Here is a 16,210-nt window from a genome sequence, read left to right as displayed (position 1 = left end):
ACCACCACCACTCCCCTCACAGCCCTCCCACCATTGGAGGCATGCTAGAGGTGCAGTTACAAGCCTGTGCACTAGAGGGGTTGGGGCCAGAATACAGGAGCTGCAAAGATGGTTTAAAAGGTGGCCTTTGTCCCATCCTCGTTCCTGCAGTCAGTATAAGAACAGAGCAATGGAAAGTCTTGTATCTTAAATTTTTCTGATATGATACAGTGTCTAGTGGCATATTTTTGAAGGAGTATTTTAATACTGTGTAGACTTGAAAATTAGAATTCCAAAGCATTGAAAACAGAAGATATTTACCAAGTATAGACTTGGAAATACTGTTAGGATGTAAATGAACACAAATTAAAGCAAACCCCAGGATGTTACCCAAATGATGGTGGTGGGTGGGGGAGGGTTGTAAATGAGATTTTTCTCCTTTTAATGATGGCATACTTATTTTGCAGTTTGAAAATGATATTTCAGCATTCACATATGAGAAGACTCTTATGATGGAGCAGAGATCTCAGATGTTAAAACAGATGCAGCTGTCTAAGAATGAAAGGGAAAGAGAGGTAAACTATTTAACTTGACTATAAATTTTATGAAAACCAAGTATAAGCAAGTGGAAGTGGTAATGCTAGGCCATGATCTCTAACAATTTCATAACAAATAAATAAAATAAAACCTCTTTTGTTATGAATTTTGTACTAATTTATCAGTTGTAAGAAAATATTTGATTTACTTTATCTTTTTGTGTATGACTCATTAGTATTAGCTCTAAACAATACTGAAATACTAGAATTACTACAGTTCCAGCATAACTACAGCAGTAGATTGGAGCTTAAAATACTGCACTAACAGTATCTGTGTTTGCATGCTTGTCATCAAACATATCTATCTTCCTGGGTTTTAAAGATTTTAAAAATTTAACTGAAGAATTTTAAACTATATTATTTTGAGTTAAATAGTCTATGTAACCTTATATTTTTCAGTAATACTATATTTGCTATCACATCAGAATTTGAAATCTGCAAGTTGTGACAAAACAATTAAGAAAATGACACTATATATCTAACATATTGCAAGGATTTTTAATGAATCTGTAAACTCTGAGGTTGTACCCTATGGCTGGAGAATTGCTAATATAGTACTGTGACATTACTCGGGATACAATTTGGACTGTTGAACAGCTGTGTCCCCTTTAACCTGTAGCCTGGGGGTGCCTTTTACATTGCTTTGCTGTTAGAACAGCCACTCTTGGCCTGCTTACACAGCCTTCAGCATGCAAATTCACTCGCAGCTAAACACATGAGCACGCTGGCCAGTCACTCATGAATTACATACAGGATGATATCTGCAAATTCTTAGTGTCAGACTTTCCCTCACACTACTGAACAATGCAAGCTCATAGAAAGTCCGTCATTTCATCAAAGAAAATGATATATGCACCAGCCTTGCTAGCCGACTGTCTGTCTCTCATTTTTATATCATCCTCCTCTCTTTGAGGATTACCCCCAGCTGGTGTGTAGGCAACACATAGTCTCTTGTGGATGTGAGGGTTGAACCGTCTCTGTGATTAAATGTAAATTTCTTGTTTACACCTTCCTGTTGATGAAGAATGACATTGATAGCTTTTTAACACCTGACTGGGTGCTAGGGTGTCTTTGTCTCTGAAAAGCTGTTTTGCGCCTGCTTGTCTTAACTTTGGAGAATGTTATAACAATGATACATTGTAGAATCTAATAACTTCTCATACAATATTGATACAGTATCAGAGGGGTAGCCGTGTTAGTCTGGATCTGTAAAAGCAGCAAAGAGTCTTGTGGCACCTTATAGACTAACAGACGTTTGGGAGCGGGCGAATACCCACTTCGTCGGATGCATGTAGTGGAAATTTCCAGGGGCAGGTATATATAAGCAAGCAAGAAGCAGGCTAGAGATAATGAGCTTAGTTGAATCAGGGCAGATGAGGCCCTCTTCTAGCAGCTGAGGTGTGAAAACCAAGAGAGGAGAAACTGGTTTTTGTAGTTGGCAAGCCATTCACAGTCTTTGTTTAATCCTGAGCTGATGGTGTCAAATTTGCAGATGAACTGAAGCTCAGCAGTTTCTCTCTGAAGTCTGGTCCTGAAGTTTTTTTGCTGCAGGATGGCCACCTTAAAATCTGCTATTGTGTGGCCAGGGAGGTTGAAGTGTTCTCCTACAGGTTTTTGTATATTGCCATTCCTAATATCTGATTTATGTCCATTTATCCTTTTCCGTAGAGACTGTCCAGTTTGGCCGATGTACATAGCAGAGGGGCATTGCTGGCATATGATGGCGTATATTACATTGGTGGACGTGCAGGTGAATGAACCGGTGATGGTGTGGCTGATCTGGTTAGGTCCTGTGATGGTGTCGCTGGTGTAGATATGTGGGCAGAGTTGGCATCGAGGTTTGTTGCACTGCTATCTACATACTACACAGACCACAGTGAGAGACTATGCCACTTTATCAAAGAAACTGAGGAACCACCTGATCAGCATCCTATATAGCAAACAGGAAAACATCAAAAAAGAGCTCTCTAACCTGGAGACTCTCATTAATAACCAAACTTCTATACAAATGGACTTCACTAAAATAAGACAGGAGATCTACATTACTCACTTCACCTCTCTACAAAGGAAAAAGGACTGTAAGCTGTCTAAACTCCTACCTCCCACATGGGACCACAAACGTGGTACTCCTAACCCACCCAGCAATATCGTCAATCTATCCAACCACACACTCAGCCCAGAAGAAAAGTCTGTCCTATCTCGGGGACTCTCTTTCTGCCCTGCCACCCCCACTAACATGATACAGTTCTGCGGCGATCTGGAAGCCTACTTTCGCCGTCTCCGACTCAAAGAATACTTTCAGGATAACACTGAACAGCCCGCTGATACACAGTTACCCTCCCACCAACAGCACAAGAAGAAGAACTCCACATGGACTCCTCCTGAGGGTCGAAATGACAGTCTGGACCTATACATAGAATGCTTCCACCGACATGCACAGGCAGAAACTGTGGAAAAACAACATCGCTTGCCTCGTAACCTAAGTCATGCAGAACGCAATGCCATCCACAGCCTCAGAAACCACCCTGACATTATAATCAAAGAGGCTGATAAAGGAGGTGCTGTTGTCATCATGAACAGGTCTGACTACCAAAAGGAGGCCGCCAGACAACTCTCCAGTACCAAATTCTACAGGCCACTTCCCTCAGATCCCACTGAGGAATACACTAAGAAACTGCAAAACGTCTGTTAGTCTATAAGGTGCCACAGGATTCTTTGCTGCTTCTACAGAACCAGACTAACACGGCTACCCCTCTGATACTAAGAAACTGCACCATCTACTCAGGACACTCCCTACACTAACACCAGAACTAATCAACATACTCTTAGAGCCCTGACCAGGGTTATTCTATCTACTACCCAAAATCCACAAACCCGGAAATCCTGGACGCCCCATCATCTCGGGCACTGGCACTCTCACTGAAGGGGACTGTCTGGATATGTGGACTCTCTACTCAGACCCTATGCCACCAGCACTCCCAGCTATCTCCGTGACACCACTGATTTCCTGAGGAAACTACAATGCATTGGTGACCTTCCAGAAAACACCATCCTGGCCACCATGGAGGTAGAGGCTCTCTACACAAACATCCCACACACTGATGGAATACAAGCTGTCAGGAACAGTATCCCTGATGATGCCACAGCACAACTGGTTGCTGAGCTCTGTGCCTTTATCCTCACACACAATTATTTCAAATTTGATGACAATATATATCTCCAGATCAGTGGCACCGCTATGGGCACCCACATGGCACCACAATATGCCAACATTTTTATGGCTGACCTGGAACAACGCTTCCTCAGCTCTCGTCCACTCACGCCCCTCCTCTACCTATGCTACATTGATGACATCTTCATCATCTGGACCCATGGGAAGGAGACTCTGGAAAAATTCCACCACGATTTCAACAGCTTCTACCCCACCATCAACCTCAGCCTGGACCAATCTACACGGGAGGTCCACTTCCTAGACACCACGGTGCAAATAAGTGATGGTCACATTAACACCACCTTATACCGAAAACCTACCGACCACTGTGCCTACCTTCATGCCTCCAGCTTCCCTCCCGGGCACACCACACGATCCATTGTCTACAGCAATGCACTGAGGTACAACTGTATCTGCTCCAACCCCTCAGACAGAGACCAACACCTATAAAATCTCCATCAAGCATTCTCAAAACTACAATACCCACACGAGGAAATAAGGAAACAGATCAATAGAGCCAGATGTGTACCCAGAAGCCTCCTACTGCAAGACAAACCCAAGAAAGAAACCAACAGGACTCCACTGGCCATCACATACAGTCCCCAGCTAAAACCCCTCCAACGCATCATCAGGGATCTACAACCCATCCTGGACAATGATCCCACACTTTCACAGGCCTTGGGTGGCAGGCCAGTCCTCGCCCACAGACAACCTGCCAACCTGAAGCATATTCTCACCAGTAACTGCACACCGCACCATAGTAACTCTAACTCAGGAACCAATCCATGCAACAAACCTCGATGCCAACTCTGCCCACATATCTACACCAGCGACACCATCACAGGACCTAACCAGATCAGCCACACCATCACCGGCTCATTCACCTGCACGTCCACCAATGTAATATACGCCATCATATGCCAGCAATGCCCCTTTGCTATGTACATCGGCCAAACTGGACAGTCTCTACGGAAAAGGATAAATGGACATAAATCAGATATTAGGAATGGCAATATACAAAAACCTGTAGGAGAACACTTCAACCTCCCTGGCCACACAATAGCAGATCTTAAGGTGGCCATCCTGCAGCAAAAAAACTTCAGGACCAGACTTCAGAGAGAAACTGGAAAAATCATGGAACAGGTCCTCAAGGAATCAATTCTGAACCACTTAAAGGAGGGGAAAGTGATCAGGAACAGTCAGCATGGATTCACCAAGGGCAAGTCATGCCTGACTAACCTAATTGCTTCTATGATGAGATAACCGGCTCTGTGGATGAGGGGAAAGCAGTGGATGTGCTATTTCTTGACTTTAGCAAAGCTTTTGATACAAGTATCAGAGGGGTAGCCGTGTTAGTCTGGATCTGTAAAAGCAGCAAAGAATCCTGTGGCACCTTATAGACTAACAGATGTTTTGCAGCATGAGCTTTCGTGGGTGAATACCCACTTCTTCGGATGCAAGTCATCCGAAGAAGTGGGTATTCACCCACAAAAGCTCATGCTGCAAAACGTCTGTTAGTCTATAAGGTGCCACAGGATTCTTTGCTGCTTTTGATACAGTCTCCCACAGTATTCTTGCCAGCAAGTTAAAGAAGTATGGGCTGAATGAATGGACGGTAAGGTGGATAGAAAACTGGCTAGATGGTCGGGCTCAACGGGTAGTGATCAATGGTTCCATGTCTAGTTGGCAGCCGGTATCAAGTGGAGTGCCCCAAGGGTCAGTGCTGGGGCCGGTTTTGTTCAATATCTTCATTAATGATCTGGAGGATGGTGTGGACTGCACCCTTAGCAAGTTTGCAGATGACACTAAACTGGGAGGAGTGGTTGAGTAGGGATAGGATACAGAGAGACCTAGACAAATTAGAGGATTGGGCCAAAAGAAATATGATGAGGTTCAACAGGGACAAGTGCAGAGTCCTGCACTTAGGACAGAAGAATCCCATGCACTGCTACAGACTAGGGACCGAATGGCTGGGCAGCAGTTCTGCAGAAAAGGACCTAGGGGTTATGGTGGACGAAAAGATGAATATGAGTCAACAGTGTGCCCTTGTTGCCAAGAAGGTTAATGGCATTTTGGGTTGTATAAGTAGGGGCATTTCCAGCAGATCGAGGGATGTGATCATTCCCCTCTATTCAGCACTGGTGAGGCCTCATTTGGAGTACTGTGTCCAGTTTTGGGCCCCACACTACAAGAAGGATGTGGATAAATTGGAGAGAGTCCAGCGAAGGGCAACAAAAATGATTAGGGGGCTGGAGCACATGACTTATGAGGAGAGGCTGAGGGAACTGGGATTGTTTAGCCTGCAGAAGAGAAGAATGAGGGGGGATTTGATAGCTGCTTTCAACTACCTGAAAGAGGATGGATCTAGACTGTTCTCAGTGGTAGAAGATGACAGAACAAGGAGTAATGGTCTCAAGTTGCAGAGGGGGAGGTTTAGGTTGGACATTAGGAAAAACTTTTTCACTAGTAGGGTGGTGAAGAACTGGAATGGGTTACCTAGGGAGGTGGTGAAATCTCCTTCCTTAGAGGTTTTTAAGGTCAGGCTTGACAAAGCCCTGGCTGGGATGATTTAGTTGGGTTTGGTCCTGCTTTGAGCAGGGGGTTGGACTAGATGACCTCCTGAGGTCCCTTCCAACCCTGAGATTCTATGATTCTATGAAACTGCTGAGCTTCAGTTCATCTGAAAATTTGACACCATCAGCTCAGGATTCAACAAAGACTGTGAATGGCTTGCCAACTACAAAACCAGTTTCTCCTCTCTTGGTTTTCACACCTCAGCTGCTAGAAGAGAGCCTCATCCTTCCTGATTGAACTAACCTCGTTATCTCTAGCCTGCTTCTTGCTTGCTTATATATACCTGCCCCTGGAAATTTCCACTACATGCATCCGACGAAGTGGGTATTCACCCACGAAAGCTCATGCTCCCAAACGTCTGTTAGTCTATAAGGTGCCACAAGACTCTTTGCTAATATTGATAGACACATTTTGCCAGGACATCAATATTCAGCAGATTGAGTTTTCAAATGATATCTCACAAGGCATACTTTTTACAAAATTTATCATAGTCTTGTAAGAGTGATGACCAAAAAAATATAGAATGTCACAAGTACCTATTTTTAAGAAAGGAGAGAAAAGTGATCCGGGAAACTACAGGCCTGTTAGTTTGACCTCAACTGTATGAAAGGTCTTGGAACAAATTTTGAAAGAGAGGTAAATAGTAACTGGGAAAAAATACAACACATTTTACAAAAGGCAGATCATGCCAGACCAACCTGATCTCTTTCTTTGAGAAGATAACTGGGTTTTTCTAGACAAAGGAAATGTAGTAGATCTAATCTACCTGGATTTCAGTAAGGCATTTGATACTGTTCCACATGATAAATTATTAGTTAAATTAGAGAAGAAGGGAATTAATATGAGAATTGAAGTGTAGATAAGGAACTGGTTAAAGGGGCGACTACAACAGGTCATACTGAAAGGTGAATTCAGGATGGAGGGAGGTTGGTAGTGGAGTTCCTGAGGGATCAGTCTTGGGACCTATCTAACATTTTTATTAATGATCTTGGCACAAAAAGTGGGAGTGTGTTAATAAAATTTGCAGATGAGAAAAAGTTGGGCGGTATTTCCAATACAGAGGAGGACCGGAATATCACACAAGAAGATCTGGAGGACCTTGAAAATTGGAATAATAGAAATGGGATGAAATTTAATAGTGCAAAGTCATGCACTTAGAGACTAACAATAAGAATGTTTGCTATAGGTTGGGGACTTATCAGTTGGAAGCAACAGAGGAGGAGAAAGATCTGGGTGTACTGGTTGATCGCAGGATGACTATGAGCTGCCAATGTGATGCAGCTGTGAAAAAGGCTAAAGCAGTCCTAGGATGCATCAGGAAAGGTATCTGCAGTAGAGACAGGGAAGTGTTAGTACCATTATACAAGGCACTGGTAAGACCTCATCTGGAATACTGTGTGCAGTTCTAGTCTCCCATGTTTAAGAAAGATTAATTCAAATTGGAACAGGTGTAGAGAAAGACTACTAGGATCATCAGGTGAATTTGAGTCTCCTACCTTATGAGATGAGATTCAAAGAGCTTGGCTCAATTAGTCTAACCAAAAGAAGGCTAAGGGGAGATACGATTACTCTATGTAAATACACCAGAGAGATAAATACCAGGGAGGGAGAGTTGTTGTCTAAAAGAAGTGCTACTGTTGATACAAGAACAAATGGATATAAACTGGTCATCAATAAGTTTAGGTTTCAAATTAGATGAAGGTTTCTAACTATCATAGGAGTGAAGTTCTGGAACAGCCTTCTAAAAAAAGTAGTGGTGGCAAAAACCTAACTGGATTCAAGACTGAGCTTGATAAGTTTATGGAGGGTATAGTATGATGAGACTTCTTACAATGGCATGTAACTGATCTGTGACCGCTAGCTGCAAATATCTCTAATGGCCAGTGATGGGACATTAGATGTGGAAGGCTCTGAGTAACTACAGATAATTCTTTCCTGGGTGTCTGGCTGTTGGGTTTTGCCCACATGCTCAAAGTTGCCATATTTGGGGTTGGGAAGGAATTCTCTCTCTCCCCCCGCCCCTCATCAGATAGGCCAAGACCCTGGGTTTTTTTGCCTTTGCATTGGTCACTTGCAGGTTTAAATTGGTGTAAATGGTGGATTCTCTGTAACCTGGAGTATTTAAATCATGATTTGAGGACTTCGGTAACTCAGCCAGAGGTTAGGGTCTATTAGTAGGTGGGTGAATGAGGAATGAGAGGAGGGGTTGGATGGAATGGTGGGGGGCAGTCAGGGGACAGAGAGAGGTGGATGGGGCAGGGGTCCCACAGGGCCGTCAGGGGACAGGAAACGGGGGGTTGGATGGGGCAGGAGTCCCAGGAGGGCCATGGTGGGGCGAGAATCAGAGGGGGTTGGATAGGGGACAGCGAGCCAGGCCACACCTGGCTGTTTGGGGAGGCACAGGCTCCCCTACCTGGCCCTCCATACAATTTCGGAAACCCGATATGGCCCTCAGGCCAAACAGCTTGCCCGCCCCTGGTGTATAAGTACCTTCACAGGGAGAAAATACCAAATAATAAAGGGCTCTAATCTAATCTAATATAGCAGAGACAGTTATAATTAGAACCAATGACTGGAAGATGAAGGTAGACAAAAATCTGTGCCTTGTTTCTAATTTGAATTTAATACTGAGAGTGATTAATGATTGAAACAAACTACTAAGGGAAGTGACAGATGACCTGTCTGTTGAAGTCTTCAGATCAAGACTGGATGCCTTTCTGGAAGACATACTGTAGTCAGACTCAAGTTATTGGACTCAATACAGGAATAACTGGACACAATTCCATGATTGGTGTTATACAAGAAGTCAAACTTGACTATATAATCGTCCTTTCTGGCCTTAAAATATAATCATTTTTTCTTCTTTTTGTTTGCTTTCATTCATGATTGTGTTAATGTAAAAACACATTGGGTCTGGAAGCCCCCAAATGATTTCCCACTTCCTGATTCTTTTGTTGATGGCTTGTTCTCTCACCTTCCAAAACAGTATATCCCATATGGTAATATGAATCTTATATGTAGATGATTGCATTCAGGGACCTAATATAGTAACACTAATGTGTTGTGACAGTCTACACAATTATGTTCTCTGCTTTTATGGAATTATGACAAATTTTGTACAAAGTAAGCATTGTGAGGTATCATTTGAAAACTCACAATCTGCTGAACATTATTTTCCTGGTAAAATGTGTATGCGAGCATTATATGTGAAGTTATAATATTTTACTGTATAATATTGCCAGGTTCGGTTCTACTGTTTTTGCGGCCCCAAGCAGCACGCCGAATTGCCACCGTGGAGGGCGGGGGCAGTTTGTGTGCCATTAGGGCAGCACGTGCATTTCCATGGCAGCGGCAATTTGGCGGCCGCTTCTGTCTTCAGCCGGAAGACAGAAGTTGCACCACCGCGGACAGCTGAACATAGAAGCTGCTGCTAAATTGCCGCCGCCGCAGAAATGCACGTGCCACCCTAACAGCACACGGACTGCCCCCGCCGTCTGCGGCGGCAATTCTGTGCGCTCCTTGGGGGCAAAAACACATGGACTGCCGCCCCTTGCAGATTGCCACCCCAAGCACCTGCTTGGAATGCTGGTGCCTGGAGCCAGCCCTCAATATTGCTGTTAACATGTTCCAGAGTTAGAAAGGCAGGCCTAAACCAGTTCTCCAGAGACAAAAGCACTCTGTCACACCAGGTAGGTGTTTAAATGGCCATTCTCTGGCAGGGGAAGGCATAAACAAGAAATTTACATTTAATCACAACAGTTCAAACACCATGTCCACAAGAGACTGTTTGGTCAACATGATTCAGCAAGGATGTTTCTAACACAAGGAATTGAATTATAAAGGGGGAGGAGGGGAAGCTTGACTTCTCTCTCCTCCTTCATTTGGGGAGGGATAGCTCAGTGGTTTGAGTATTGGCTTGCTAAACCTAGAGTTGTGAGCTCAATCCTTAGGGGGCCCTTTAGGGATCTGGGGCAAAAATCTGCCTGGGGATTGGCCCTGCTTTGAGCAGGGGATTGGACTAGATGACCTCCTGAGGTCCCTTTCCACCCTGATATTCTATGATTATCCTTTAAGAAGTGGAATTTTATTTTATTTATCTTATACTTTGAAGTGACAGTACTTGAGATAACCTTCTGTGGTAGTAACCTGCTTTGCAGCTAGGGCTATAGCTTCAAACTCAGTGGCAAATCATTAGATTTGACTTCACCCATAGACCACAAATAGCTACTGCAAACAAATTCTGTTTGCCTCTTAAGGTTGAAGGTGTCCTGATGTTCAGGGAAATGCTGGCTGAGATAGAATCATAGAATATCAGGGTTTGTAAGGGACCTTAGGAGGTCATCTAGTCCAACCCCCTGCTCAAAGCAGGGCCAATCCCTGCAGAGAACACAACCAAGGCCAACTAGTCTCTCCCCGCTGCTCCCAAGAGTTCTAGGAGACACTACAGGAGTGGAACCAGACATATGTTCCTTTCATTGGTGTTTCAATCAAAAACACCAGAGAAGGAATGCAGTGTGACTTAGAAGCAAATCCTGGATTCATTAAACCACCTTCAACAAGTCTAAAGGTGGCAGTGCAGTTTGACTGATCAAGGTACTGTCTCCATACAGAAATCAGACTGGGGGCTGAATCACACTTTCCTCATTGGAATGGACTCATTGCAACAACAAACAATTGGGCCTGCTAGAAATCTTCCCTTTTTTATTTATTTTGTTTGTTTGTTGCAGAAAAAAAATTGGAAAAATAGTAAAAAAACAAAACAAAACAAATCAGAACAAAAAAACCCTCTAAATGAAAAATACTGTGACACTTGGTTGTCCACAAATACAGTTTTGTCAGTTTATGCCTTGTTTCTTGAAAGGGGGGATAGGTCTTGTTTTATTTTGTCTGTCTCTGTATCTGCCTACTATTATTCACACTTAGTATTTATTTGAGAAACAGGAAGAAAGTTAAGAAGCAGAATGGAATTTTTTTTAACAATAATTTCTTTCTGTGAGCAGCATACCTTCTGATTCTGTCTACCCTGATATGATCAAAATGTCTAGGCTGGAAACAAGTTCCTACTACTAGTATGACTCCGACAGTTCTTGTTTGTATATATGTAGTGTAGATGTAGCTGTGTCAGTCCCAGGACATTAGAGAGATGAGGTAGATCTCATCCACCTTGTCTCTCTTGCTTGTATAAAGTAGCATAATGGTTAGTTGCAGGCTCAGTGTTTCTAACAAATTTTGTTAAGTGGTTCTGTTGCATTGGAAGAACTCTGCTGGGGGATTTTGTTGATAAATTTTATAGTCAGCTGCTTGACCATACTTTGGTTTGTTACTTTGTTATGAAATACACTCACGAGACCAAATAACCAATGTCACTCAGGTTTATTAATATGGTACAAGAAGAAGGTTCTATATGATACCAGTTTCTGAAGAGCAGTACTATGCAGCAGGGCTGCCCAGAGGAGGGGGGCAATTTTCCCCGGGCCCCGCAGGGGCCCCCTTGAGAGTTTTTCGGGGCCCCTGGAATGGGGTCCTTCACTTGCTCTGGGGGCCCCGGAAAACTCTCGCGGGGCCCGGGCCCCTAGAGCTTCTTCCGCTCCGGTCTTCAGCGGCAATTCGGCGGCAGGGAGTCCTTCTGCTCCGGGACCTGCCGCCAAAGTGCCCCGAAAACCCGCGGGGGGGGGTCCATCCGCCCCAGGACCTGCCGCCGAAGTGCCGGGTCTTTGGCGGCAAGACCCCAGGCCCCCTGAATCCTCTGGGCGGCCCTGCTATGCAGCAATGTTACATTCACCTTACGAAGAAGATGTGCTCCCCAAAGTTATGCCTCTAAAGCCATCCTTTTATGTTTACCAGGAAAAGGTACCATATACATCATCTGAAACTGGGTTTAATTAATCAGTTTTCTACCTTGTTGGTTTCTGGTATCATGGTGTATCCCCTTTATCTTTTATTTGAACCCAGACATTCCAGGTCAGGACGCACCCTTATCTTTGTTCTGAGCACATGCACTCCAGGTACTAAGGAACATGAAGGTTTGTGTGGGTAATGCCTCTCCTGTTGCTATGAAGAAATAATTATCTGTCCTGATTTTATTATCTACTCAAACGAAGGCTTACTTCAGCTAATGCATAGTGTTATGGGATACTTAGCATAAGAGTACAGGATTATAACAAAGCCAGTTTGGGCTGTATAACTGCTATACTAAAATATATATAATATGTAAACTTAAATGTTTGGAATATATATTGTGGGTAGTAGTATCACCATAATATATATGTATATTAGCCAGTTTATATTAATCAACAAGTGGGTGTTTGGAGTGTAGCCATAGACCAGAGCTCCATCCCCAGCAACAGCTCTGTATTGACCCTGATGGCTGTGGAAAAAGAAGACATTCTCACTGGTTGAGAATCAGAAGATAAATTGCTCAGAGAAAGGAAGTCATGGTAAGATTTTTTTTCAAGTAAGATTTCATGAGACAGAGTAACAAATGCTTTCATAAAATCCAAATGTATAATGGAACTGCATTCCCTTCACCCACAAATTTAGTTTTAATTTAAAATAGGCAATTAAGTTAATCTCCCAATATAAAATCATTATAAACTCAAATTTGTTATTGCTCTTGGTTCCATTATATACCTGTGCCAAGATTTTCAGAATGTGCAAAGCATTCATTAGTGCCCACTGAAATCAGTGAGAGCTACGTGATGCCTTAGGCTTTTGAAATTCAGGGCACTTTTTTAGGTGCTTAATTAGGCTCTTAAATCCATAATTTGAGGACCAGCATTTTTAAAAATGTTGGTCTTAGTGGTCTCGTTAATATTTATTCCATTATTTTACATCTGATAGGAGTTTGTTCTATGGTGTGCTTACTGCCAAGATCTTCCGCTTTTGGAAAATGGGTATTACATTTGCTTTTCTCCTTTCATTCTTCTCTCCCAGACAATGACTTTTTAAAAATAATATTTTAGTGGTATAGTAAATTTAGGAGCTAAGATACATATCCAAGTCAAATTATTTGTATATGTGTGTGTATTATATTATATTATATTATTATATTTTCTTGCTTGTTTTTCCATAATTTCTTTGTTGAAGACAGATTTTAAAAGGAGTTTGGTATTTCAGCCACTAATATCCTCCTCCTACTCATTTATTAGTGGCATTTTTTTTCTCTAGTACTTCTCTTCTCCTCCCCACAGTATATTTATGAAAGCCTTTGATTTTCCTCTTTGTCTCTCTGACTTGTATTAATAGATTTTGTTTTTCACTGCCCTTATTTTTGTCTTCCACAATTAATTAATTCTGAATATTCTTGTTTGGTTGCATCTTCCCTCTATTATTTGCAGTTCAGTCAGTTTTCTTGCCCTCGGATCTCAGAGAAGTTTTTCATGCAGACATATTGGCCAATTCTTGTTTCTTGCATTCTTCTTTTTAGAGGAACAATAGTCTCTTGTGCCTGAGTTAAAATATAGTATCTGTTAGGATTCCCCAACCTCCTTCAATATGTGTGCTTCTGTCACTTTGTTAAAATAATCCTATTTAATGGGCAAGACCCTTTAAGTGTCTTTTGAACCTTTAAAGGAGTGTGTGTATGGGTAAGGGGCAGGTGTTAAATGAATTAGAATGCATAGCATCAATATAATATGGATGAGGTTAGGAAAGGACGAGAAATCCTTGTGGTTGTATTTGATTTTGTTGTTGTTGTATTGTGATAGAGTGAACTGTCACATGGGTGGGGAAAAACTCTGAAACAAGCATCTGCAGATGGTGAGCTACCCCCAAAATTAGAACTAGAGTGTGGTACAACTGGCTCTTATCAACCATCACTCGGGGGCTTCTGGAAGTGAGAGGGGCCTATATAAATCAGACCCATCTCATTCCAAGGGGTACGGGCAGGAAGAGGAGAGGCATGATGGAGTTCGCTGAAGGAGTGTCAAGTGGAAACAGCTCTAGAGAGGGGAGTTTTAAAGAAAGCACCAGACCAGTGTCTGAGAAGAAGGGACACCTTGGAAAAGAAGGTACTGAATTTAGGAGAGTTTGGGTACAGGCTGGAGCCTACTTTCCAATAAAAACTTTGAACATATTCACAGAGCATGGAAAACTTATGGGGAAATGGGAATAAAAGTAAATGGGTATAGATGGTGCTAAAATAAATACGAATGTACCCCTTTTTAAGAACTGCTACATTGTCTGACTTCCTCCCTCCCTCCCCCATTTTTGTGGTGTTTAGGTGATCCTGGCCTGCTCAAGCAATATCCTGGTGACATGCACTTAGAACTGGTTGGGAAATTCCTTTGGCATGGTTTCAGAAAACCAAAATGTCTCTAATTTTCAATAAAAACAACAACAAAAAACTTGATAAAAAGGAATTTCTTTCCAAAAAGTTTTTTTTTAATTAGGCCTATGTACAACAAGAATATCTTTTGATTCTTCCCCCAAAATTGAAGAGTACAATAGTGTGAACATTTTTTTTAAACAAATAGGTTTGGTTGGAGGTGAGGAGTTGTTTTGCTTTTAATTAATATATTTTTTTTAAAAATAGTTCTATTGTGATTTTTAAAAAATACAAGAAAAGTTACAAAATATTATTTGTTTTACCATATGAGAAACAGTACAATAAAACCTACACAAACTTGATGGCACATTAGCAATTGAGGAAGATGGCACTTTGGAATTTGGGGCTAATAACCATGCAAGGTGGATGCTGGTGCCTGTGCAGAAACCAACCCAATAGAACAGCTTGCTGGATCATGATATGAGTAATAAAGCCAAACAATATCTAAACTTGTTCTTTGTTGGGGGCTGAATTACCATTGCTGTGCAGGAAGCAAAATGTTCATTTTCAAGAAGCCACATTTTTTGTGGAATTATCTGAATGCAGTATGTGCCTCTTTAGCTAATGAAATTAAATATATTTAAAGACAACTACAGATATTCTTAAAAATTAAATGATTTTTGAAACCTCCTTTCCTCTTTGCATTCCCCATGCCGTGACTAGTCATACCCACTACCTTGTTGTAAATTTTTCCTGTTTTCCTACCTGCTGCCCCATTTTGGGCATAGAATATCAGGGTTGGAAGGACCTCAGGAGGTCATCTAGTCCAACCCCCTGCTCAAAGCAGGACCAATCCCCAATTATTTATTTTGCTTCAGGTCCCAAAATGACCCCCTCAAAGATTGAGCTCACAGTCCTGGGTTTAGCAGGCCAATGCTCAAACCACTGAGCTATCCCTCTTACCTCATTCTCACAACCTGTTTGGGGGGATTCTCTCCTCTCCTCTCTTTTTTATCCTTCCCCAATCCTTCCTTTGGAGGATTCCTCCATGTCTCTCTTCTCCTTTTTCCACCATCTTCTTCCTTTAGTTCCTGTTTCCTGGAGCAGTAAAGGTAGGGCTCAAAGTGACAGCAGATGGAACTGGGAAAGGGGAGAGGAAGAGAGATGAACCTTGTTGCATTGGGCTTAGCAGTGGGGCAGGGCCTAGGGAAGGCAAGAAAGGAGGCTCTTCTGAGCCCTGGGCCATGGAACATTGTGGTGCTGTTGGGCAGTACCCTCTCCATAAGCATTTCAAAGATGGCCAGGGCATTATACAAACCTAAAGATATATCTTTAAATTGCCACATCCCTTTTCCTGCAGTCTTCCCCCTTTCTTTTGGATCCACTTCTACCTGCCAATACCCACTTTTAGGATCCAGTATGGAAAAACAGACTGATACGCTACAGCAGCCAGGACGTCATCTATTGTGATAACTGATAAGAATTCTTAAAAGTAATTTCATTTCATTTTCTAAAGTCCATACAAAATCTAGTGCAACCATCTTTATTCTTAATGATAACTATATATATGAAGTCCAAGGATTT

The 16,210-nt window shown here is 42.4% G+C and overlaps 1 protein-coding gene across 1 annotated transcript in view; it reads left to right on the top strand.

Moving 5' to 3' along the window:
- The window catches only part of SLC12A7 (solute carrier family 12 member 7), a 324,493-nt gene that overhangs the window by 294,902 nt on the left and 13,381 nt on the right, over positions 1–16,210 (top strand). The window contains exon 21 of the mRNA XM_045005934.1: positions 447–554. Coding sequence (XP_044861869.1) covers positions 447–554 — 108 coding nt within the window. The remainder of the gene's footprint in view (positions 1–446; positions 555–16,210) is intronic.

The sequence above is a fragment of the Mauremys mutica genome, chromosome 2, assembly GCF_020497125.1.
Source record: "Mauremys mutica isolate MM-2020 ecotype Southern chromosome 2, ASM2049712v1, whole genome shotgun sequence".
NCBI lineage: Eukaryota > Metazoa > Chordata > Testudines > Geoemydidae > Mauremys > Mauremys mutica.
The sequence above is the reverse complement of the archived record's forward strand: the minus strand, read 5'-3'. Positions and strand labels throughout refer to the sequence as shown.